At 54.4% G+C, this 23,784-nt stretch overlaps 1 protein-coding gene across 1 annotated transcript in view; it reads left to right on the top strand.

The window, feature by feature from the left end:
* The window catches only part of TSNARE1 (t-SNARE domain containing 1), a 78,696-nt gene that overhangs the window by 12,628 nt on the left and 42,284 nt on the right, over positions 1-23,784 (top strand). The window contains exon 2 of the mRNA XM_060128189.1: positions 16,619-16,744. Within this exon, the coding sequence (XP_059984172.1) occupies positions 16,657-16,744 (88 nt within the window). The 5' untranslated portion in view covers positions 16,619-16,656. The remainder of the gene's footprint in view (positions 1-16,618; positions 16,745-23,784) is intronic.

Below are 23,784 nucleotides of genomic sequence, written 5' to 3'. Positions count from 1 at the left end.
TCTCCACGCGGCCTGACTTCGGGATCATGGTGCGCTGCCCTCCCTCTTGGTTTGCCTGGCGCGCCTTCTCCATCCTTCTGCCCGTCACCTCCTGCGTTCCTTCGTGGGTGTCTGTCTGTTCCATAAGCATGAGGTTGGATTTGCTTTGTGATCCAATCTGAGAATCTTTTTTTCTTTGACTAGAGAAGTTAAACTCAGTGCCGTTAACTGACGGCCAGCCGGCTGTGTCTGGGCCCATTGTTCTCAGCACCGCGGACAGCTCCTAGGGCGGGGCCTCCATCCCTGCAGCCCATCCTGCCACCGGACACCTCCTCCCTGCAGGCTTGGGGCAGGGCTGGAGGCCCAGGGCTGCCCTCGGGTCTGAGCCACTGGCCTGCCCTGGCATCAATACCAGCGGGTTGGTGGGCAGTCGGGGGAGGGGCTGCAGGGTGTTACTGTGGGTTTGGGGCTGAGGGCAAGCTCTCCTTTCCCCAGGGGCCCCTCCAGCTGGGTCTGCACTTTCAGGTCCGGGGCAAAGAGCGTGGGCTTTGGGGGTCCAGCCCACGCCTCCTGCCTGTCACTCTGAGCAGTGACACTTGTGGCTTACCTCTGCCATCTGTAGAAAGGGGGACCCCGCGTCTTCCTGCCGCCACCCCGTCTCCTGCAGGAGGGGTCTTGCCCTCCTCATTAAAGCGGCAGACAACAAGCTGTCCAGCAGCCCCTGCCTCCTTGGCCTCACGTCATGCTGTCCTCTGCGAGGGAGGAGGTGGCGATGACCTGGGGGGTGACAGTGGGGCCAGTGGCTCATAGGAGGGCAGGGCTGCTGCTGAGGGTTGGCCTGGCGATGCTGCCACTGGGGGGGGTGGTACCGAGGGGTGGGGATGGCAGTGGAGGTTTTCCGGTGGCCAGGGTGGTGTGGTGACACTGTCCGGTCACGCTGCTCCTGGCGGGGTGGTGTGATGTGGTGGTGAGACTGGGATGCAGCTGCACCCTGGACACTCAGGTGGTGACGGTGGCTCAGAAGAAGGCCCAGATCTCAGCGCACTGGGCCCCCTGTCTCCCCGCTCCCTCTGCATGGGGCTTCCCCACGGGGCCCCCAGTGTTCGGCACGGGCTGCCCTCCGTAGCGGTAGTCAGTATGCGCCTGTCTCTGCCTGGGTGAGGGTGAGGGTGGGCGAGGCAGGGAGAAGGAGCTCTGGGTGTGGGGGTCATGAAGCCTGTGCCCTTAGGATTGAGGTTTCAGGTTTGTGCCCACCCCCTTTCCCCGCGACCGCTGGGCTCAGCAGCGCCCTCAGCCAGCCTGTTCTTAGGACGTGGCAGGTGTGTGGCAGCCCCTCCGCCCTGTGGCTCCCCACGAAGGGCCGGGGGAGAGTCCTGGGGCTTCTGCTGTCTCGTCGGATGACCGTGGCCGTGCTTGCCTCGCTGGCCCCTGTTGGGAGAGCTGGACTGTGAGCCTGGTGTGGCCTGAGCTGCGGCCTGCTGCTGCCGCCGCTCTGGCGGGGCCGTGGCCATGTGGGGTGGGGACAGCACTGGCTTTGCCCAGAGACAGACCTGGGTCTGGTTCCCACCTTGGCCTCGGATCAGCTGGGCTTCCTGGGCAAGTTCCTCACCTCTCTGAGCCTCAGTTTCCTGTCCATGGAGTGTGACAACGAAGGTTCCTTCCCCACAGTTAAGTGGTGACCACGGGCTGTGAGTCCAGGGCCCGCGGGGTAGCCTGTCCCTGGAGAGCCGGGCTGCCTGCTGAAGTGGGCTGGCTTCCCGCGTGCGTGGGCCGCGCCCGGGAGGACGGGCCCTCCAGCTCCGGCTTCAGGCCATGATCCTTCTCCACCCCACGGCCCGGGGAGTCTTGGGGTCTGAAGGGGAGCGTGGGTCCTGGCCGCGCGCAGCTGTGCTGTGGGCCCCGCCCTCGTGACTCAGGCACAGTCTTCTTGCTCCTTGGCTGCCACCATCCTGGGAGAGGGCCTGGCTGACGGGCAGGCAGCAGGGCGGTGGGCAGAGCTAGGCCCTGAAGCCGGGCCTCCCGTGGCCTTTTCGGGGAGGGGGGTGGGGGAGGGGTGGTGTGGCAGGTGGGATGGGAGAAGGGCATGAGTGGCTGGCATCCCAACCGCCCTTTGGTGCTGTCAGCAATCCTGCTTCTCCGTGGCCATTCTGGGCATCATTCTCGGGGTGCCTGGGGCGCCTGGCTGGCGCTCTGTTTGACGAGGAGTCCAAGTTGCTATAGCAACACTCCACCGCATGCCACTGCAGCCCCTGGCCCCTCCTCTGCCTTTGCGCACACAGGCACCCGTGCGAGGGGCCCTTGGGGTCTGGCCCAGGTGCGTGTGTGGGGAGAGGCGGCCCGAGCCAGGCTCTGTGCCTCAGGGTCCCCTGTTGGGGTGGTGGCGCATGGCTAGCACACGGATGGGGCGCCGAACACGCCTGGTGCTTTTGAAGCGCTTACGTGTCTTAACTCATTGACTCCTCAGCCACTGGAGAAGTGGGTCTGTGTCAGCTGTCTCCTTGTTGCCGGTGCAGGGAGGCAGGAGGCTGCATTCTCATCCATGGTCTCTTAGCTGGGAGGTGAGCGGCCAGGGTATCCCAGGGTGCGGGCTGGTGTGTGGCCAGGGTCAGGGGTCATCATGTGCCCTGGCCCGACCCAACTGCGACCGAATCAGGGGTCAGGCTGGATCCCTCCTGGGCTAGGCTCTGGCCGGGGATGAAGTCTCCTCAGTGGACTGGTTGGGTCTTCAGCCTTCACCAAGCTGCATAAGTTAACAGGATGATCCTAAACCAAATGGGGTGTGTCCACTTGCCGAGGCTGGCCGGGCAGGACGTGGATGCGTCGGTCACTCCCGGCCGTGTGCTCTGCGGGTGTGGGCTGTCTCAGGTGGTTTCCCCGGGCAGCTCCCAGGGCACCAGGTGGTCCGTGTGGGTTGTTGGCGTGCCGTGGGTCCATCAGCCAGCAAACTACCTGAGGACCTGCTGTGCACTGGTCCACCCCGGGGACCATGGCCAAAATGCAGCCCTGGCCTGGTGGAGTGCCACCGCTGGCCTGTGCGTCCAGCCCATCAGCGCTAGCATGTTTGCTTGCTGGGTTAAGTGACCACGTGTATTTTTCCTGATTGTAAAAGTGACGTGTATGCCTGGCTAAGAGCTTCGGGGGCCCCTGGCTCACACCCCGAGCACGCCCTGGGTCCTGAGTGCAGCGTATCTGCCCGCAGCCTCCGGTGACCCGCCACCAGCCACCGCGCTCTGAGCAGCTTGGTGATCGCCATGGGATGTGATTCACACACCGGTGGTACAGCTCACCCGTTACCAGAGTACAGTTTAGTGAGTTTTAACCCATTTGCAATGTTGTGCAACCATTACCAAGGTCTAATTCCGAACTTTTCCACACCTGCACAGGAACCCTGTACCCATGGCGGTCACTCCCCATTCCCACTTCTGATCCCCCCGGCAGCCCGGGCCACGTCCTGTCCGTGGATCTGTGTGTTCTGGCGTCTCACGTGGATGTGGTCTGGCACCGCGTGTTCCTCTGCGGTGGCTGCCTCCCCACCTCACCGTGTTTTCAAGGCCCTGGTGATGCGTTTCCTTCCAGTCTTTGGTCCGTGCACGTGTGCCGTGGGTCTGGGATGTGATCCCTGGAGGTTCCTCGTGCCTCTTCCCACTGTCGCATGAACGCGATCACCGGGGGCGGGGGCAATGGGGGGCCCCTGTTCTGGCTTCTCGTGCTCGACACGAGGATTCTGCGAGCCCTGCGTGTGTAGCTCACGTCAGCAGCCTGAGCAGATGGAGGGTCTCGGCATGTCCCTCTCCTGTTGGTGTGCGTCTGGGCTACTTTCAGGGTGGGTGATGATGACCAGGTGCCCAGGAGTGGGGTGACCCTGGCGGAGGTAGATGTGTCTTTATAAGAATCTGCTGAGCGGTTCTCCTGAGTGGCGGTTCCTCCGTCCCTGTGGCCAGGACATGCACTCCTCAGGGTAACTGTGTGTCTTGTGTTTGTAGCATCATTTTTCACCTTGGCGTCACGTGTGAGCATTTTCCGCCCACGACTGAATATATACTTTTAGCAGTATTTAAAGTCGCTTCATCACACCCTGTTTAGACGCCTAACGGGATGTATTTAACCCTATTTAAGGTCGCTTCATCACACCCTGTTTAGACACCTAACGGATGTATTTAACCCTATTTAAAGTCGCTTCACCACACCCTGTTTAGACACCTAACGGGATGCATTTAATTGTTCATTGCTGCTATTTTGGTTGTTCTAGCTTTCTGGCTTTTATTTTGTAATGTTTCTGGCTTCCGAGTGCTTCCTGTCTGGCTCCTGGAGCAGAGCTCTTGGGGTGCAGGGCGTGGTGCCTTCTGCAGATCGGTTTGCCTCTGCACCCCCAGGGCCACCAGCCCCGATCCCTCCGCAGTGGACCCCGGCTGCTTGGGGGTGCGCTCTCGGGTGGGGGACCACTCCTGCTGTGCTGTGATGTGATGTTGGGTTTCGTCTTCTCACTGAGCCCGGCGCCTCCCTGGGGTCAGGGGACTGGGTGTGTGGCTCTGCCAGGCGCTGGGCCCCTGCACGTTCTGTCCTGCGTGGGTTTGTCTAGCTGAAGAGTCTGATGTGGGGCGGGCGAGCCGTGGGGACTTTCTTCGTAGGGTCCCCCCCCCACTGAGGGCAGGGCACCGAGGTGGGGCTGGGTCCCTCCCTCCGCTGCCTGGCCTCTCCCTGCCCCACTGGTTCTGTCTGAATCTCAGTGTCTCTCCCCCATTTCAAATGGTTTTCATTTGCGAGAACCCTCCAGGGGCCTGAAATTCACGGATTTCCCACTTCTAAAGTGATGTGCTTGGAAGCCAGAGTCCCCAGGGAATGAACTTTAGGTTTAATTTCCCTGAATTTTGTAACTAACATCTCCAGAAGACCCGCTCCTTCGCACATTCAGAGGAGGCCAAGGGGGCTCTTCCTTTTTGCTTTTTCATCACGTGGGGCTGTGTTCCTCCCTCCTTTCCCATCTATGTCGAGGCCTCCCTCCGTCTCACATTCTTGCGTCTCTGTCCTTGCCAGGAGGGGTCTCGGTCCCTGCTGGGCTCCGACAGCCACGGGCTCAGGCCAGGTTCTTGGGCTCTGGAGCCCCGGCCCAGCAGGTAGCTGGTGGGTCCCTGGCGTGGTTCTCTGCCAGGCCTGTCCTTGGCTCTGCCTAGCCTCCCCTTGCCCAGCCTGTGGTCAGGAGCCTGGGTCCGGGCACATCCTGGCATGGTCGGGGGGTCATCTCCTCTGAGCCGGGGTCAGTGCTCCTCTGCGGTGTGGTGGTCTTGGGGTCCCCAGCTCTTGGGGCTCCCCACCTCTCACAACCCCGGCTCCCGCAGTGGCCTGGGGCAGGTCCTGGGGGTTGTGGCCGACGGATGGTGCAGGCAGGAGGCCTGAGGCCGCCCTGGGCCTCCTTCCTGGGGATGGCCGGGCTGACTTGTCTTCAGTGCCTGTGTCCTGGTTTCTCAGGCAAGCTGGGGGTGAGGCATTGGGGCAGAATCAGGCTGTCACAGCCTCCCTCGTGGGTGGGGTGTTTGTCCCCTCTCCCGTGTGTGTGAACTCCGCCGGGACAGGCATTGGCTCGCAGGGCCTTTAAGACCGCCCAGCTGTCCTTTGAAGGTGCCTGTGCCTGGCCTGAGCCAGCTCCCGTGGCCCTGGGTCTGCGCCCTGCGGCTCCTTCAAAGACCAGATGGTTTTCTTCCCCAGGGAGTTGTGCTCAGCTCCCAGCCTGGTCCGCGTGCCCCCTGCCCAGTCCTGGGGGCCTGCCCTACCCCCATCTTTTTTCTGGGGGGAGACACACGGAGAGGCGTCGCAGAGAGCTTGGGGTCTCAGCAGACTGGCGAGGCAGGGGGGTGCTGGGGCATTGCTGCAGTCGGGATGGGGAGGTGGCCTGGAGGAGCAGAGGAAGGATCCAGAAGCAGGTGCAGGGCTTGGCTAGGACCCGGAAGAGGCCGCGTGGCCTTGGTGAGCATGTGTCCCTTTGACCCCCGGGTGCTGGGGCAGGAAACAGCAGGGACGGACGGGAGCATTGGTTCTGCGGCCTTTGCACACACAGCTCCGTTACCCCTGTACCCCTTGGGGGGCGGGTGCCGTGGTCGGGCAGTCGTGGAGGCGGCCGGGCGAGGGGGCGCCCACGAGGCGGTGGTCACGTGTGCCAGTCTCCGTTCACAGCATGACCCTGAGCCCTACTTAGGAAGCTTGCCCTGCGCGCGGGTTGAGGAGGAGCGCTTCTTTTCTCAGGTACTTTGTTTTATCCTTTACTTGGATAGCCGTGATCCCTTTAGCATATGTTCTTCTTATTGTGTTAGGCATGAACCACTTTTTTTCCCACGTAGATAGCCGGATGTCCCAGCACCATTTATTAAAAAGGTCTCCTTTGATTTGAGGTGCTGCATTTATTTTATCCTAAACATCCATACTTGTGCGGCTCTAATTTTAGACTTCCTTTCTTATTCCATTGGTTTGTTTGTGTTTTCCTGCCTGGTTTTAATTATAGAGGCTTTCTAGCATTTGTTATGATAGCTTTGTTGAGATATAACTCACGTACCCTACAGTTCACCCTTCTGACACGTACGGTCCAGTGGTTTTCAGTATCTACGCAGAGTTGTACATCCGTCACTGCCATCAAAGCCCAGGACGTCTCATCACCCTAGATGAAGCCCCACACCCGTTAGCAGTCACTCCCCTGCCCCCCCCACCCACCCAAGCCTCTGGCAACCACCTGCCTGTGTCCTGTTTCCGTGGACCTGCCTGTCCTGGGCATTTCACAGACGTGGGATCGTGCGCGTGTGACCTCCGTGTCCGGCTCCTCAGTGCAGCGTTTCCAGGATTCATCTGTGTCGCAGCAGCATCAGCACTTCTTTCTCTGGGATTTTTAAGTCTGGGGGAAGCAGTGCTTTTTACCTGCTTGTTTGTGTAGCGTTTTCTTACATGAACTCCCTCGGCCTGTCTGGCTCTATAAAGATGCTGGTTGGTATTTTTATTGGAGTGGAAGAAGGGATGTTTTTGTGAATAGGGTCATCCTGTTCAAGGACAAGGATGGCTTTCCATGCGATCCTCTTGGCCTTCCGTCTTCTGGAGTGTTTTAAAGCTTCCGCTCAGAGGTATTTCCCATTTCACGTTAGCTTCATTCCTTGATGTGTTACTCTGGTGACGGGTTTTCCTTACGATTCTGTCCTCTAACTGGGTGTGTGTATGTGAAGACGGTTGCTTTCTGTATGTGAGTTTTATGTTCTGCTGCTTTGCCCAAGTCTTTACTTCTTGGAATTTGAACCTTGTCTCAGGGTTTCCCAGTCACCGTCATGCCGTTGGCACTGGTCCCACTTCTGTTTCCCACGTCCCGTTGGTCTCGCCTGTTGACCTGTGTTGCCGACGCCTCCGGAGCAGTGCTGGGTGGTGCTGCGCACGCAGGGAACCTCTGCCCTCTCCTGCATCTCTGGGAATTGCTTCCAGTGCTTTCCCTTTAAACAGATGCTTGTTTTAGGATTAAAGGGTGTTTACCATTTTAAGAAAGATTTTTGATTGTTTTCATCAGGAGTTTTGTTGATGCGTCTGTTTTTGGCACCTGTGGAGAAACTCATAAGCCTTTCCCTTCTGTCTGTTAACGTGGTGTCACGTTAATGGGTTCCTAATGTCGAACGTGCCCCACATTCCTAGAAAAATAAGCAAATCAGGTTTGAATTTTGTTTCTTAGTATCTCATTTAGTGTTTTGGCATCAATATTCATAGCCAGTACTGGTTCGTAACTTTCCCATTTTTTGGACTGCATTCATCAGGTTTCCGTATCAATGTTGTACATGTGTCATAAAAGAATCAGGAGGTTCTCCTGCCTCGTCCACACACTGGAATAATTTATGGAGCTCGGGAAATATGTGGCTTTGGAAATGTGGTGGAATCATCCCCCCTCCCCCCAACCCCCCACAAAACCATCTGGTCCTGGTATTTTCTGTTGGGTGGTTTTTATGATAACTTTCTATTTCGTTTATCCAAATTTGTCTGTTAGAGCTCTCTGTCTCCAGTGGGTAGCTTTTTTTTTTTTTTTGGTGAACTTCGTTTTCCTAAGATATTATCCATCTTGTCCATGTTTTATGATTTATTCGTATAGAGATTTGAAAGTAGAGCCTTAATGATTCCTTAACATTTTTGTTTCAGTGATTTGCCTCCTTTTTCATTTCTTATATTGTGCATTTGTGGCTTCTTCCCTCTTTTCCTGACTAAGTTAGCTATTAGTTGTCCTTTTTGTTAGTACTTTTTAGAAACCAGGATTTTGATTTATAAATTAGGTCTATTGTTTTTCTGTTTTATACCTCATTAATATTATTAACTTTTATATATATTGTTTCCTTCCTTGTGGTTACTTTTGACTTTTTTTTTTTTGCTCTTTTCCAACCTTTTGAGCTAAGAATGAAGTCCATTTGTTTCCTTTTTTTTTTTCATGAAATGTTAAGGGTTATGACTTTTCGTCTGATCACTGCTTTAAATGTGTTTTGTTGGTTTTCACATGTAGTGTTTTCACTTTTTTTTAAAGAAATTTCTTCATTTTAGTGGATATCTTTTCCTTTTTCTCCAAAACTAGTCTAATTATTTTTGAAGTGGGAGGAACTTCTTGGTTTTAGAAGCTGTGTCGGACATGTGTGCAAGTTACTGCCAGTGAAGTGTGTTACAGCTGATTGTGTAGCTGTGCAGTCTTGGTGCCCAGCCCACGAACACGGCGTGGCCCCTCATTTGTTTTATGTTTCCTTTACTTTTAATAATTGTTTTTATTTTAGTTTTCAGTACACAGATCTTGCATCTTTCTTAAATTTATTAAAAAAAAACTCTAGTAGAATTTTCATTTTATTTTGAACTTAAAACTCTTGGACATAGTAATTCTAGTTTTAAAGAAAAGTTACCAGATTAACAGAAAGCCTACCTTTCCACCAGATTCCCCATGTGTTACCGTTTCCCCGTATTTGCTTCATCTCCTTCCCTCTTCATGTTCGTGTGAACGTCGTGTGTTCTTCTGAACCGCTCAGTGAGCTGCAGATGTGATGCTCCTCGATCCCCAAATACATGATCTCTTACGTAACTGCAGGGCGGTTATCAAAATAAGGACATTAACCAGCCAGTACTCTAGCCTAAGGGTCTTACTGGTGTTCACGGGACAGACCTTGTGAGGGATCCCAGTAACTCGTCTTAGCAAAATGAAATCCAGGATTGTGTGTTGGTTTTGGGGAGTGACGTCCCTTTAGCCTCCTTGAACCTGGACGGTTAGTTCCTCTGTCTTTGTTTCCCGAAACTGACATTGGTGAAGACTGCAGGTCAGTTGTTTTGCAGGCTTTCGCTCAGCTGGGTGTGTCTGATGTCTCCACAATTGTTTGTTCTTGGCAGGCGGACCTGGAAGGCGCTGCCGGGTCCTCCTCAGCGCGTGTGGCAGCAGGAGGCACATGACGTCTGATGTGTCCCCGATGGTGTGATGTAGGTCCTTGGGTTAAGGTGACTAGTCTGCCAGGTTTCTCCTCTACAAGGTTATTCTTTTTCCATTTTTAATTAGTAAGTTTCTTGGGGAAGATACTTTGAGACTATGTGAATATCCTGTTACTCGTGGGACTTTCACCCACCAGCTCTAAGGTCCACTGGACATTCTTGCCTGAATCAATTATGGTCACAATGTTGCTCATTCCATCATTCCTTCCCCAGTTGTCAGTATATGCTCTAAGAAAGAGCTTTTTCCTTTTTTTCACTTGTTTATTTGTTTATAACCATGTGGACTCATGGATTTCTGTTTTACTTCTTTATTATAAGGCTATAATAAATAAAAGTTATCTTTTATTACCATTGTCTATTTTTTAAAAATTAATTATTTTTTGGCTGCATCGGGTCTTCGTTGCTGCGTGCGGGCTTTTCTCTAGTTGCAGCGAGGAGGGGCTGCTCTTTGTTGCAGTGCATGGGCTTCTCATTGCGGTGGCTTCTCTTGTTGCGGAGCATGGGCTCTAGGCACATGGGCTTCAGTAGCTGTGGCACATGGGCTCAGTAGTTGTGGCTTGCAGGCTCTAGAGCACAGGCTCAGTAGTTGTGGCACACGGGCTTAGTTGCTCCATGGCATGTGGGATCTTCCCGGACTAGGGCTCGAACCCATATCTGCTGCATTGGCAGGCGGATTCTTTTTTTTTTTTTTAAATTTATTTATTTATTGGCTGCCTTGGGTTTTCATTGCTGTGTGTGGGCATTCTTTTAGCTGTGGCGAGCAGGGGCTACTCTTCGTTGCGGTGCGCAGGCTCCTCATTGTGGTAGCTTCTCTTGTTGTGAGCACTGGCTCTAGGCACGTGGGCTTCAGTAGCTGTGGCTTGTGGGCTCTAGAGCGCAGGCTCAGTAGTTGAGGCGCACGGGCTTAGTTGCTCCACGGCATGTGAGATCTTCCCGGACCAGGGCTCGAACCCGTGTCCCCTGCATTGGCAGGCGGATTCTTAACGACTGCGCCACCAGGGAAGTTCCGCTATTGTCTATTTTCATGCTCAGGTTGTCCCAGATTTGGCCAGTGGAAGCCTTTCAGGCTGGTTCCTGTGTCCTTTGGGGACAGCCCCACCTTGCTTCGAGCACTTCCGTACTCTTTTGTGTAACAGAATATTCTAGGCTTATCTTTTACTTTCTCTGCCCAGTCCTGGAATCAACCATTTCTCCAAGCAGTCTTAATTCCTTTTTGTGAAGAATGGTACTTTGTAACCAAAATCTGCGTGCTGGGTGTGTCCGTTGCTCTGGGGCGTTACCCCGTCTTAGGGGACAAGGCTGGGAAGAAGATGAACATCACACTCACAGCTGTGTGAACGACTGGTCCTTGTGCGGCTCCGTGTACCCACTCACATCTCTCTCTGCACCGTCTGTGGGCAGTGCAGACTGCATTCACACGCCGCCTGCCAGCTCCAGTGGGCAGGGAGGGTGCTGGCGGGGTACCAGGCAGGTGCGGGAGTTGCTCTTTTCTTCCTCCCCAGCTGTGGGACCACAGTGGGACCGCAGTACCCAGGGCAGAGAGTACTGGGGAGGGCGGGTGGGAGGACTGCAGCCATGGGGCGGGGTGTTGGGGGGCTTGTCCTAGACCCCGTCTGTCTCTGTGACTTGGGTGAGTCGGTTTCCCTCCCTGAGTTCAGTTTCTCTTCTTAAAAATTGGGGTTTGACCCACAGCCAGCATCATTCTCAATGGTGAAAAACTGAAACCATTTCCGCTAAGATCAGGAACAAGACAAGGTTGCCCACTCTCAATGCTATCATTCAACATAGTTTTGGAAGTTATAGCCACAGCAGTCAGAGAAGAAAAAGAAAGAAAAGGAATCCAAATCAGAAAAGAAGTAAAACTGTCATTGTTTGAGATGACGTGATACTATACGTAAAGAATCCTAAAGATGCTACCAGAAAACTACTAGAGCTAATCAATGAATTTGGTAAAGTAGCAGATATGAAATTAATGCACAGAAATCTCTTGCATTCCTATACACTAATGATGAAAAATCTGAAAGAGAAATTAAGGAAACACTTCAATTTACCATTGCAACAAAAAGAATAAAATACCTAGGAATAAACTTTGCTAAGGAGACAAAAGACCTGTATGCAGAAAACTATAAGACACTGATGAAAGAAATAAAAGATGATACAAACAGATGGAGAGATATACCATGTTCTTAGATTGGAAGAATCAACATTGTGACAATGACTATACTACTCAAAGCAATCTACAGATTCAGTGCAATCCCTATGAAACTACCAGTGGCATTTTCCAAAGAACTAGAACAAAAAAGTTCACAATTTGTATGGAAACACAAAAGACCCCGAATAGCCAAAGCAATCTTGAGAAAGAAAGATGGAGCTGGAGGAATCAGGCTCCCGGACTTCAGACTATACTACAAAGCTACAAAAGTAATCAAGATAGTATGGTACTGGCATAAAAACAGAAATAGAGATCAATGGAACAGGATAGAAAGCCCAGAGATAAACCCACACACATATGGTCACCTTATCTTTGATAAAGGAGGCAAGAATATACAATGGAGAAAAGACAGCCTCTTCAATAAGTGGTGCTGGGAAAACTAGACAGCTACATGTAAAAGAATGAAATTAGAACACTCCCTAACACCATACACAAAAATAAGCTCAAAATGGATTAAAGACCTAAATGTAAGGCCAGAAACTATCAAACTCTTAGAGGAAAACATAGGCAGAACACTCTGTGACATAAATCACAGCAAGATCCTTTTTGACCCACCTCCTAGAGAAATGGAAATAAAAACAAAAGTAAACAAATGGGACCTAATGAAACTTAAAAGCTTTTGCACAACAAAGGAAACCATTAACAAGACGAAAAGACAACCTTCAGAACGGGAGAAAATATTTGCAAACGAAGCAACTGACAAAGGATTAATCTCCAAAATATACGAGCAGCTCATGCAGCTCAATATCAAAAAAACAAACAGCCCAATCCAAAAATGGGCAGAAGACCTAAATAGACATTTCTCCAAAGAAGATACACAGATTGCCAACAAACACATGAAAGGATGCTCAACCTCACTAACCATTAGAGAAATGCAAATCAAAACTACAGTGAGGTGTCACCTCACACCAGTCAGAATGGCCATCATCAAAAAATCTACAAACAGTAAATGCTGAAGAGGGTGTGGAGAAAAGGGAGGAATGTAAATTGATACAGCCACTATGGAGAACGGTATGGAGGTTCCTAAAAAACTACAAATAGAATTACCATATGACCCAGCAAACCCACTACTGGGCATATACCCTGAGAAAACCGTAATTCAAAAAGAGTCATGTACCACAATGTTCATTGCAGCACTGTTTACAACAGCCAGGACATGGAAGCAACCTAGGTGTCCATCAACAGATGAATGGATAAAGAAGATGTGGCACATGTATACAATGGAATATTACTCAGCCATAAAAAGAAATGAAAATGAGTTATTTGTAGTGAGGTGGATGGACCTAAAGACTGTCATACAGAGTGAAGTAAGTCAGAAAGAGAAAAACAAATACTGTATGCTAACACATATATATGGAATCTAAAAAAAAAAAATGGTTCTGAAGAACCTAGGGGCAGGACAGGAATAAAGACGGAGACATAGAGAATGAACTTGAGGACACGGGGAGGTGGAAGGGTAAGCCGGGACGAAGTGAGAGAGTGGCATGGACATATACACACTACCAAACGTAAAATAGATAGCTAGCGGGAAGCAGCCGCATAGCACAGGGAGATCAGCTCGGTGCTTTGTGAACGCCTACAGGGGTGGGATAGGGAGGGTGGGGGGGAAATGCAAGAGGGAGGAGATATGGGGATGCATGTATACGTGTAGCTGACTCACTTTGTTATACAGCAGAAACTAACACACCATTGTAAAGCAATTATACTCCAATAAAGATGTTAAAAAAAAAATTGGGGGTTTGGGCTAGATCAGGGGATGCCTGGCACAGGGACCTCCACCCCCTCCCCTGGGCCCACGGTAGACGCCTGTCATCCTCCAAGGCCCCCATGACCCCAGACAGGTCCCAGATGTCTTCTCTGCAGGACACTCCAGATGCGGGGCCTGGTGCCGGGCAGCCTGGTCTTGGGTGATGTCCTTGCCTTCCTCCCGGGGTCTGCGAGCTGCTTTGGCTTCCCCAGTGCCCCCCATCGGAAGCCCCTTCGGTGGGCCCATGGGGGGTGGTCAGTGGGGGGAAGTGTGGGTCTAGCTTGAGGGCTGCCGTGTGCGGGCCGACTCACCATGTCCTCCTGGCCCTCAGTGGGCAGCAGCCTGGGCTGCTCCGCCTCCGCCTCGAGTGGCGTGGGCGGGACTGGGCATCAGTGTTGCCTCCTACCTCGCCCTCGCCCTCGCCGGGGCAGCTCTGCGGTCTCTAAGCAATGCAGGTCAGGACCCGGAGCCATGCCGCTGGGCCCAGGGTGGAGCAGAGCGCAGAGCAGAATCGGGGCAGGTCTGCCCCAGCAGCTCCCCTGCAGGTGGGTGTGGGGCGGGCCCGGGAGTGGACCCTCCAGCGGGGAGGACACCTGCTGCTGCTGTCAGGCCCATCACCTCGGCCGGGAGGGCCTCACAGAGGCTCCAGCAGGAGCGAGGTGCAGGGCGAGGCGCAGCCATCGGGCAGAGGTCAGCTCGTACCTCCAGGGGGGCTGCGGGGTCCCCGTGCCCTCCTCCTGCTCTGGGTTTTGGGCGCATCTTGCGGTTCCTGGTGGGCTCAGGCCTTCGGGAGGCTGAGGGCAGGAGGAAGGAGGGACAGCCGTGCTGCTCTCGCTTCTCCGGCCCCCAGGCCTGGCCCTCACTCAGCGCCGCTGCTGTCCAGTGCCACATGTGGCCCCATGTCACCACGGGGCACAGGCTCACAGGTGAGCTCCTGAAGGTCACCGATTGACGCCTCACCCTAATCTGCTAAGGGCGGGCGTGCTGCCCCCTATTACAGATGAGAAAGCAGGACCAGGGGGGTGAAGTGACTTGTGCAGGCCCCAGCTTGGGAGGACCGGCTCTCCAAACTTGGGGAGGGGGGTCCCTTCAGCTTAGTGAGGGGGGCAGGGCCCATTCTGTGGCACCCCCGTCTAGACAGTACCGTTCCTTGTCTGCTACTGGGAAGGTCGACCCTGGTCTTCGGGGGCCCCGGCCTCTGAGAGACCCAGGCCGGCAGGAGAGAGCTGCAGGCGGAGGTCACGCCCTGCGTGGGAGCCCATCCGGGGCAGAGACGGCCCTACCACAGCCTCAGCGCTGGCCCTGGAGCTCGGCTTGTTGGCCCCCAGCCTGAGCCGTGTCCGGGTGCCCCTCTAGCCCCGTGTCCCCTGGCATCCTGCTGGCGGGCCGCTCCTCCCCCGGGCCTGGGGGCTTTGTCCTGCAGGCAGGGCTGCATTGCTGGGGGCGTCCCCTGGCACCCGCACTTCCTCTGGTGCCTGGGGGACAGGATCTGGGCAGTCTGAGGACAGACGGCTCCCTTCAGGCTGCTGCGGGGCAGGGGGCTGACGTCCAGGGCACAGCCTGGCGCCAACATGAGCCAGGGGCACGAGGCTGGAGGAGGCTGGCAGCCCTGGTGGGCGGTGGAAGCCGCTTGGTAGGAGGCCTCCCGGGGAGCGGGCATTGCTCCCTTGGCCTCTGCCCAGCAGTTTGGAGGCAGCCTGGGGCTGCCCTGGGACACCACAGCCCAGCAGCATCCGCCCGGCCCTCTGGCCTGGCCCTGCTGCAGCTTCCGCCCGCCCTCTGGGTTGCCAGCGGCTCCCTCCCTCTTCTTTGTTTGGGTCCTTGCTGCCTGCTGCCTGCCCTTGCTGGGGGACACCTTGGTGCAGAAGTCGGGGCGTGAACTGGCTGCAGGTGGATGGGCGGGAGCGGCGGGGAGGAAGCTGAGGGTGCAGCCTGGCACGTGGGGAGCCTGGGGGTGGGGGTGGGTGGCTGCGAGCCACCGGGGACGGGCCCGCTGGGCTCCGGGTCCCCAGGGCCTTGAGGCCCAGAGTCCTGCCCGGTGGCGTTTCGTGTTCCCAGACCAGTGTCCTCGGGCTGGGCTGAGTCTTTGTGGCCCAGCGGTGGGATGGCCTCCATCTCCCAGTTCCTGAGCAAAGGCAGAGGCCGTGTGAGACTGCAGGTTAGATGAGATGGCAGGCTGGGGACTTGCCCTTCTCAGACCAGGACTGCCACGACCCCTCACCTGCCTGGACATCTGTGGCAGTCCCTTGGATTGTTTTTGCCTCTCAAGCAACAGGTGCTGTTGGCTGGGCCCCGCAGTCCCTTCCAGTTGCCCGTCTGTGGCTGGGCGCACGGTGGGCCTTTGGGTTGGAGGGTCCCTAGTGCCGCCCCGCAGCCTCCGCCAGTCCCCCAGGTGGCCGTGGGACCGCCTTACACTTGCTGTCCCTCCTGTCTTCCCAGGGCTGCCCTGCCCCTCCCTTCAAACCGTGGCTCTGCGGCTTGGCCACCTGCTCTCTGCTCCCGGCTCAGATCCTGCTTGAGCTGCTGCCCTGGGGACCCGCCGGTCTGTGGCTCTCCTGTGCCCCCAGGGTCTCTGAAAGCTGCTGTTGGATCCCTTGTCGCCCACTCGATGCTCAGGTCCCCAGGGCCAGGCCCCCTTGACCACGTTGGACACATTGCCGGGTGCACCTGTGGAACTGGGCCGAGTCCTCTTGGGTCCCTGTGCCTGCCTGGGGTCTGCATGGCCGCACAGGACAATGATGGGGCGGCCTTCCAGAGATCTGAGGAGATGCTGGGCCCCCACCTGGATCTTGTCTGCTCAAGGCAGACACCCCTGCAGCCGCAGCTCTTGTTTCCACACTGATCTTTCTGGAGGATGATCTTACTGGAATTTTGCAAATTAAGCTTTAATATTTTTATGTTATCCATCCATGAAGTTTATGGAGTAAAGGAGCGCCACATGGTTAATTCAGAGAAAAGTCACCCCTAGCCGCCCTCGTCCTGTCCCGAGTCAGCTGCTTTGGATTCTTCTAGTAGATCTTTGATGCTTTCCTCTGAATAACACACCCGTGTCGCTACTGCTTGATTTTTTTCAACATTTACACATTATTTGTTGACTTGCAAGGTGAGGGTGCAGCAGAGTCAGACTCCTAGGCAGGGTGGGCGGGGCCAGAGTGCATCCTGAATCCCAGCGCTAAACCCTCTTTCCTCCCTCCCTGCCCGGGTTTGGTTTCTTCCAGCTCTGCAGGAAGGCGGCGGCCCTGCCTTCTGTGAGAAGATGTCCTACGGATCCATCGCTGGCAGCGGCGGCCTGGGGAGCCACGGCCCTTTTGGGGGGCCCTCCACACAAGGCTATCAGCCCCTAGGTAAGGACAGCAGTGGGCAGTGTGGGCGGGTCTCCACTGTGCTGTGTTGGTGGCTGTAGATGGGTTCTGTCCTGGCCGGCGCTGCCTGTGACCCGGGACCAGGGGTGACCCTGGCCCTGGGCTGGGATGGCACCGTTGGCGTTGGGCTGAGTCGGCACCAGGAGAGAGCAGAGTAGGAGAGGCTGCTCTGCTGTGGGGTGGACTTGGGTGTCTGCGGTCATTCTGCGGTGGCCTGCGGGTGCTTGGCAGATGGCTGAGTGGGTGACTGTGGAGCAGGTGTTAGCGTGCAGTGCGCAGTGCGGGAAGCGAGGCCCGCGGGGTGCTGGACACTGTCCTGAGCTACACCGGGCGGGATCCACTTCTAGGTTTCTGGGTGCCGAGCCCTCACCCCACAGGCTGACCGCACAGTCTGCTCACTCGCTGGCTCCCTTCCCTGGGCCAAGGGGGTTTTCGGCAGGACTGTGGCTTACGTAACTGATTTCGTGTCCTTGGGGGTGCCAGGCAGATGTGCGACTCAGTGAGTGTGAGTGAGTGTGCATGGGGACTTTAAATGTGACGGTTTAAGGCTTGGCGACATGGACTCCCAGGTGCCTCCCCTGGATCCCAGTTCCTTCCCGTCACCCCTGGGCTGTGGGTTACGGCTTCCTGGCTCTTGCTTGTGGTTTTGCTGCTACATGTCATAGTCTCACACAGACCTTGCGAGTCTGCGTGTTTTGGGACTCTGTACGGTTGAATTATTCTGCAGTTTGCTGGTTGTGCTGTTTTGCCCGAGTCACTGCCGTTCACGTGGCTGCCCTTCCATCTCCCTTCTCTGTGGCGCTGGGTCATGTGCGTGGCCGTGGCAGGTGTTCCTGGTCCATGGGCGAGGGGCTGTTAGGGCACCTGTTTTGGGCCCTGTTGCGTGGTGGTGCTGAGGACCCTTGGACGCTGGCGCTGTCGGGACGGCCCAAGCGAGGGGGTGGCCAGGGGTGGCCAGCTCGGTGACCGGTGGTCGTGCTGACCTGCCCCTGCTTCCCATCCCTTCACCGGGCGGTGGCGGCCTTAACTGTTTGCCCGTCTGTGGGCGTGGAATGGTGTCTTCTGGTTGTAATTCACATTTCTCTGGTAACTCATGGGATTGATCAGGTTTTCGTGGGATCACTGGGCATTTGGGGCTCTCTGGGTAACTCTTTCGTGTATTTTTCCTTTGAGTTTGTCTTGTTCTTGTCGATGTACAAGGTTTCTGGAGGTGAAACCTTTGTCCACTGGGCCTGCTTTTCATTATGGTGCTGCTGAGGAAAGCAGGTTCTTAATCACGACGTAGCTGAGTTTATCAATCATCCCTGTCATGGTGTGCGTTTTCTGTTTAATAAATTCTATGATACGGTGATAATGATTTTGCCTTTACTTCCTCTAAAGCTTATATAATTTGTTTTTCATATTTAAGTCTTGCAATCACCTGGAATTGATTTTTGTTTATGGTGAGAGGTGGGGAGGGGCGGGTGGAGTGCAATAGCACTTTTCTCCGTATAACAGATGGTCCCTGGGCCCTTGACTGAAAATTCCATCCCTTTCTGCAGACCTGCAGTGCCAGCTCTGTGATGAGTACAGTTTCCCTTACAGGTTCTCCTGGTCAGGTTTTCTATTCCTGTGCAAAGTTCTACCCTAATTTTCATGCGGTTGTTGTAACTTTGATATTTTTTAGGGCAAGTTGCTCTACTTGTTTTTCCTTAGAAATGTCTTGGTATTTTGGCCTTTTGCTGCTGAATAGATTATAGAATCCCTGCGTCAGACTTGGCCTGCGATTGCTGTGCTTCCGCTGTGTTAACGTGTGAGAATCGGAATCTCTGTCATCATCAGTCTTCCAGCCCATGAACGTGTCGGTCTTTCTGTTTATTGGGTCTTTAACATCTTTCAATAAAGGTTTATAATTTTCTCCATAAAGATCTTACATATCTTCCATTAAACTTAGCAAAATGACAACATGTTTTTTGCTGCTTTGATAATTGGTACCATTATGAATGGTATAGATTACACGTTCCAAGTCATGGTTGCTGGTGCACGCACACACGACTGGTTGTTTTAAGAAGGAAAGTCCAGAGGTTTTGTTTAATTTTTACATCCTATTTTTTAACTTTCTAAATGTGAGATACTTCAAACAGAACAGTAGACGCAGTGATATCATGAACCCAGCACCCGTCCACTGGGTTTCGGGGTGAGGGGCATCCCCCGTGGCTGGTCCAGCCTCACCTCTGCCCTCATGACCCCTCTGCCCAGGGCATTGAGAAGGAAGCCCCAGACGTCAGCACATCTCCTGTGTGAGTATTTCAGGGTGTGTCTCTTTTCCATGACCAAGTGTCGTACAGTTGCAGCCGTGGCTTCCTGCCCACCGGTGGGTTCCGGCGCACCACAGAGACATGCGTTTCCACGGGGTGCTTACGAGATCCACGCGTTGTAGTCAATGATGCGCCTTTTAAGTCTTTCCAAATCTCTAGATTCTCCTCTATCTTAGTTTTTCTTTTTTCCTCCTGAACTTTATTTCTTGAGGAAGCCAGGTTCTCCCTGTGGAGTGTAATTGACTTTTGCCCACTGACTTTGTCCTGCCATTTTGCTAAAATCTTTTTATTAATTGTAATAATTTGTAGAATCTTGGGTTTTCTGTATAGACAGTGTCATTTATGAATAACAACAGTATTTTCCTCTTCTATTTCAATGCTTTTATCTTTTACTTATTTTTCCTGCCGTCTGGAGCCGGCCCGATGCTCTAGTTCAGGGTTGAGTAGAAATGGTGCTTATGTTCTGTGTGAGTTTTGGGATGAAGAGGACTCTGTGTTCCTCACAGGCATCTGGGATTTTGCTGTAAAACTGCCACGCGGGCCTGGAGTTTTCTTTGTGGACTGCTTTGGACTGCCCGTTACTCTCTCCGTCTGTGAAGGCTGTCCAGGCTCTCTGTTTCTTCTTGGGTCAGTTTGTTGTGTTCTTCTGGACATGAGTCTGCTTCGTCTAAATGTTCAAATTGATTGAAATGACATCGTGCGTGGTAGCGTGTCACTGTCCAGTCGGACCTGGGCAGCATTATTGTTTGGTCAAGGGCACAGCTCTGAGGGTAGCTGCTCTGGTTCCGACCCCCTGCCCTGCCGTGTTGCAGCTGTGTCCTGACCACCTGAAAATGGACCAGGTTAGGCTTCCCTCCTGTCGTGGTGGAGACTGAGCAAGTTAACCCGGTGAAGCTCTGTTCCTGTTGTTTTGGTAACATCTGTGGTACCTGGATCACATTCTCTTTTTTATTCCTAATGTTGTTTATTTGTACCTTCCTGTTTTCTTCTTTCGTAAACAATATTGTCAGACCCTTGGCAGTGTTATGAGCCTCTCCAAAGAGCTGACTTGACTTTCTTGATCTCTATCATATGCTAGTTTTAAAATTTGATGGATTTCTGCCCATGTTTTTACTATTTTCCTCCTCCTTTCTTTGAGTTGACGCTGTTTTATTTTTCTGACTCCTAAGCTGGATGTTTACCTCATTCAAATTTAGTTTTTATTCTTTTCTAATAAAAGTATTTAAGATTATAAATGTCCAAATAATCACTGTTTTAGTCGAATCTCACACATTTAAAAATATATAGTATTTTTTTGTTAGTGTTTAGTTGTAAATATTTTATGTCCATTATGATTTCTTCTTTGATCCAGGATTTATTTAGAATTATAGTTCGTCATTTCCAAACATACGTATTTCTTTCTAATTGTCTTTTTAAAATGATTTCTAAGTTAATTGCATTTCTGTCAGAGAAGGGTCTGCATCTTCCTGATTTGTTGACAGCTGTTGAGACCACAGCTGCTTCTGGGATGCTGGTGTGATTCTGGGGGTGACCAGGAAGGCTCCCAGGGAGGCAGGGCTGGGCCTCCCAGCCAGAATGGTGGGGCCCTGCGGAGACCCCAGGTGTGGGAGCAGCTGCCGTCACCAGTACCTGCTGTGTGCCAAGCGCCGTGTGTTACGGCTTACTCGGGGACCCTAAAGTTAACTATGAAGAGCTCAGAGTGGGCCCTTATCGTAAAATCTCATCGCAAATGCAGCAAAAAGCCAAGTGGGACGTGACTAACACACACAGAGTTCACATAAATAGAAGGAACTGCCCCCGCCGCCAAATCTTCATGCGGGTGGGCCAGATCTGTGACGGGATCGGGATGGCTCGCAGCACGGGAGAAGGCACTCGGCCTCACCGGTACCTGGAGAGCTGGAAGTGAACTTGGCCATTCTCCCGTGGCCAGGCTGTGGCGGGGGGGCTCCCCCGGAGGGGAGGGCACACGGCTCCCTGCCTCCAGACCCCGCTGCCTTCCCTCTCAGCCCAGCCACGCCTCTTCTCTGTTAGGGAATAATCAGAGATACAGGCAGAGGTGTTTGCCACATGGGGGTAGGAGACAGAGTTCAGAAATGCCATCACCCCTCAGCCTGGGGAGACAGTGAAGAGAGCCGGCCGCCGTGGGGATCAGTTGTTGGAGAGTGCCGACGACCCATCCATGGCCCGGTGGGATGACGGACGGACGTGGGGAATGAAACAGGCAAAGCCCGTCCACAGTCTTCTAGTTGCGTGAGACCTCAGCCCGAGTGTGGACAGTGTTTACCTAGGGATGTGTGGTTGCAAATGATCTTTATTGTTTCCTTTTTAATTGTCTGCATTTACATGTAAATTGTCCCAGTTCCCCCCCCACCCCCCAAAGTTCAAAGTTCACGTGATTCCGGAGGGCAGATCAGACTGGCCCCTCCATGGGTGTCTGGGAACCTTGTGGAGCAACCAGGGGGAGGTGGGCAGGGTCTGGACTCCTGGTGACCGGATGCCAGCGAGGCTTGGGCATCGAGTGGCACCTGGCCTGCCAGCCGGGCCTGCGGTCTCCCTGCTCCCCACGAAGCAGAAGGGTGACCCCATCGCCCGGGACCTGGGCGGCTGCATCTCCACCCTACACAGTGCTGTCTGGGCAGCCGTCACTGGGGCCGGAGTTCCCGGGCCTGGGGAGTGTCTGCCTGCAGGGGAGGCTGGGTGGGTGCCTGAGGAGGAGACCCTGCCTGGAGGCTCCCCAGGAAGCCCCTGGGGAAGAGGGGAGGTTAGGCCCTGACCTCGTGTGAGATGGGCCCTGTCCTGGACCCTCAGACCCGCAGATACACCCAACGTGGAGGCCTTTTCTGCGAAGGAGCTGCCGCTGTAGGAGCTCAGCGCTGAGACGGGCCGGGACTGCCAGTCCCCAGGACTTTGCCAGACTGTCGACGTGCTCAGATGTCTCCCCTGGAGCAGGCTTCTGGCAAGTGCCCTCCTCGTAGAGCCAGGCGGAGCAGGGCCCACGCAGCCTCATGGGCTCTGGCGTGTAGCCTCTGCCCGGCACCACCGCCTCCGTGGGCCCCAAGGTGCCGCGGACAGAAGGCAGCTTGCTCAGAGAGGTGTCTGAGTGTCTTCACGACGTGCATCTTAGGGCTCAGGAATTTTGGCAGACCTGTGCAGGAAGTGTTTCTCAATGAACGAAAATTATTGGAGAGGAAACCCCACAGTTGCTCCTCAGCTCGGCAGCCGAGTGTCAGGGGAACTCGTTTTTATTTTCACTTCCAGTACACCAGGAACAGTGTTTTCATGAAATACAGCAGTATGGTCCTGTGCTGGTGTTGCGGCTATTTCAAATTGCCACAGACGTTCCCAAGGCCTTATTCTCCGTTTTTGCCGCGCTGTTTGTTGCACACAGATAACACCTGTCAAAGGCCTGGCCTGGTCTGTGGGCCACATCTGAGGCTCTGCTCTAAGGAGTTTCGTACTGGTTTGGAATTACCTTTCAGAAGAACCTGGGTGTGGAGAAAGATTGGAAAATTTAAAGTTCTGAACTGATTGCTCTCTTTCAGCAAACGGGGCGTTCTGGAGGGTGTGGCAGTCAGGGAGGGCTTCCTGGAGGAGGTGGGTCTGAGTGAGTGGAGCTGTCAACATGGATGTTTGGAGGGCCTGGCACACCTGCTGTGCTGCGTGAGAGCCTTGTTCTACCAGCGGCACCCTGAGCCACTCTGCAGGCAGGCGGGGCTGTCTGTAGAGACCGAGACTGTCCCTTGCTGTCTGTAGAGTGCGCTAAATGTTGGACTGAGTACGGAATCCGTCATTTCCCCTGCCCGTCGCCAGAGCGCAGCCTGCAGGACCCCTGTGTGGGCAAGGACGGGGAAGGTGATCTGGGGCCGGCCGGTACACCCAGAGGCCCAAGGGCCAGGAAGCGAGGTACTTCCGCTGGGATGCTGGGTCTGGGGGTCCCAGTGAAGGCCACCCAGAGATGATGAGCACTGAGGAGGCAGGGTCAGGCGGGGCATGGACTTCCAGGGGCTCAGGCTGTGGGTGCTTCCCTGGTGGCACAGTGGATAAGACTCCTTGCTCACAATGCAGGGGACCTGGGTTCGATCCCTGGTCAGGGAACTAGATCCCACATACATGAGGCAACTAAGGGTTCGCATGCTGCAACTGAGGAGCTGGCAAGCTGCAACTAAGGAGCCCACGTGCTGCAACTAGGACCTGGTGCAACCAAATAAATAAATAAATATTAAAAACAGACAAACACTAAAAGCGGGGGCCTGGCCCGTCTCCACCCTCACCCCCACCAGCATGTCCCTTCCCAGGGCCAGCTGATGGCGTGGTGGGGCTGGACCAGTGGCAGGAGGGATGTTGCCAGGCTGTCAGGGCCCTGTGGGCTTCAGGGACGAGGCTGACCCTACAGGACAGAGTGAGGGGCTGGACCGGCTCCCGTGACCCCTTGGTCTCTTGGCCCCAGAGCCTGCATCCTCCTTGCAGAGGGGGCTGGCAGGCGAGTGTCGGGTCCTCGGCGTGTGCTTCAGGAGGATGCTGCGTGGGAGGGGAAGCCGAGGGCAGGACTCATGCAGCTGGGCAGGAAGGCAGGGGTCAGTGGCGCCCCAAGGGGTGGGTTCTTGGCCAGGGTGTCTGGCGTGTCAGTGGTGAGTGCTGTCCCCAGGCTGGCCCTGGCCCCAGAGGGCCTTCTCCCTGTGGACAGGAGACAGCTGTCCCAACCTTCTCACTCCTTTGCCCCTGACA

The sequence above is a fragment of the Lagenorhynchus albirostris genome, chromosome 17 (genome assembly GCF_949774975.1).
Source record: "Lagenorhynchus albirostris chromosome 17, mLagAlb1.1, whole genome shotgun sequence".
Lineage (NCBI taxonomy): Eukaryota > Metazoa > Chordata > Mammalia > Artiodactyla > Delphinidae > Lagenorhynchus > Lagenorhynchus albirostris.
The sequence above is the reverse complement of the archived record's forward strand: the minus strand, read 5'-3'. Positions and strand labels throughout refer to the sequence as shown.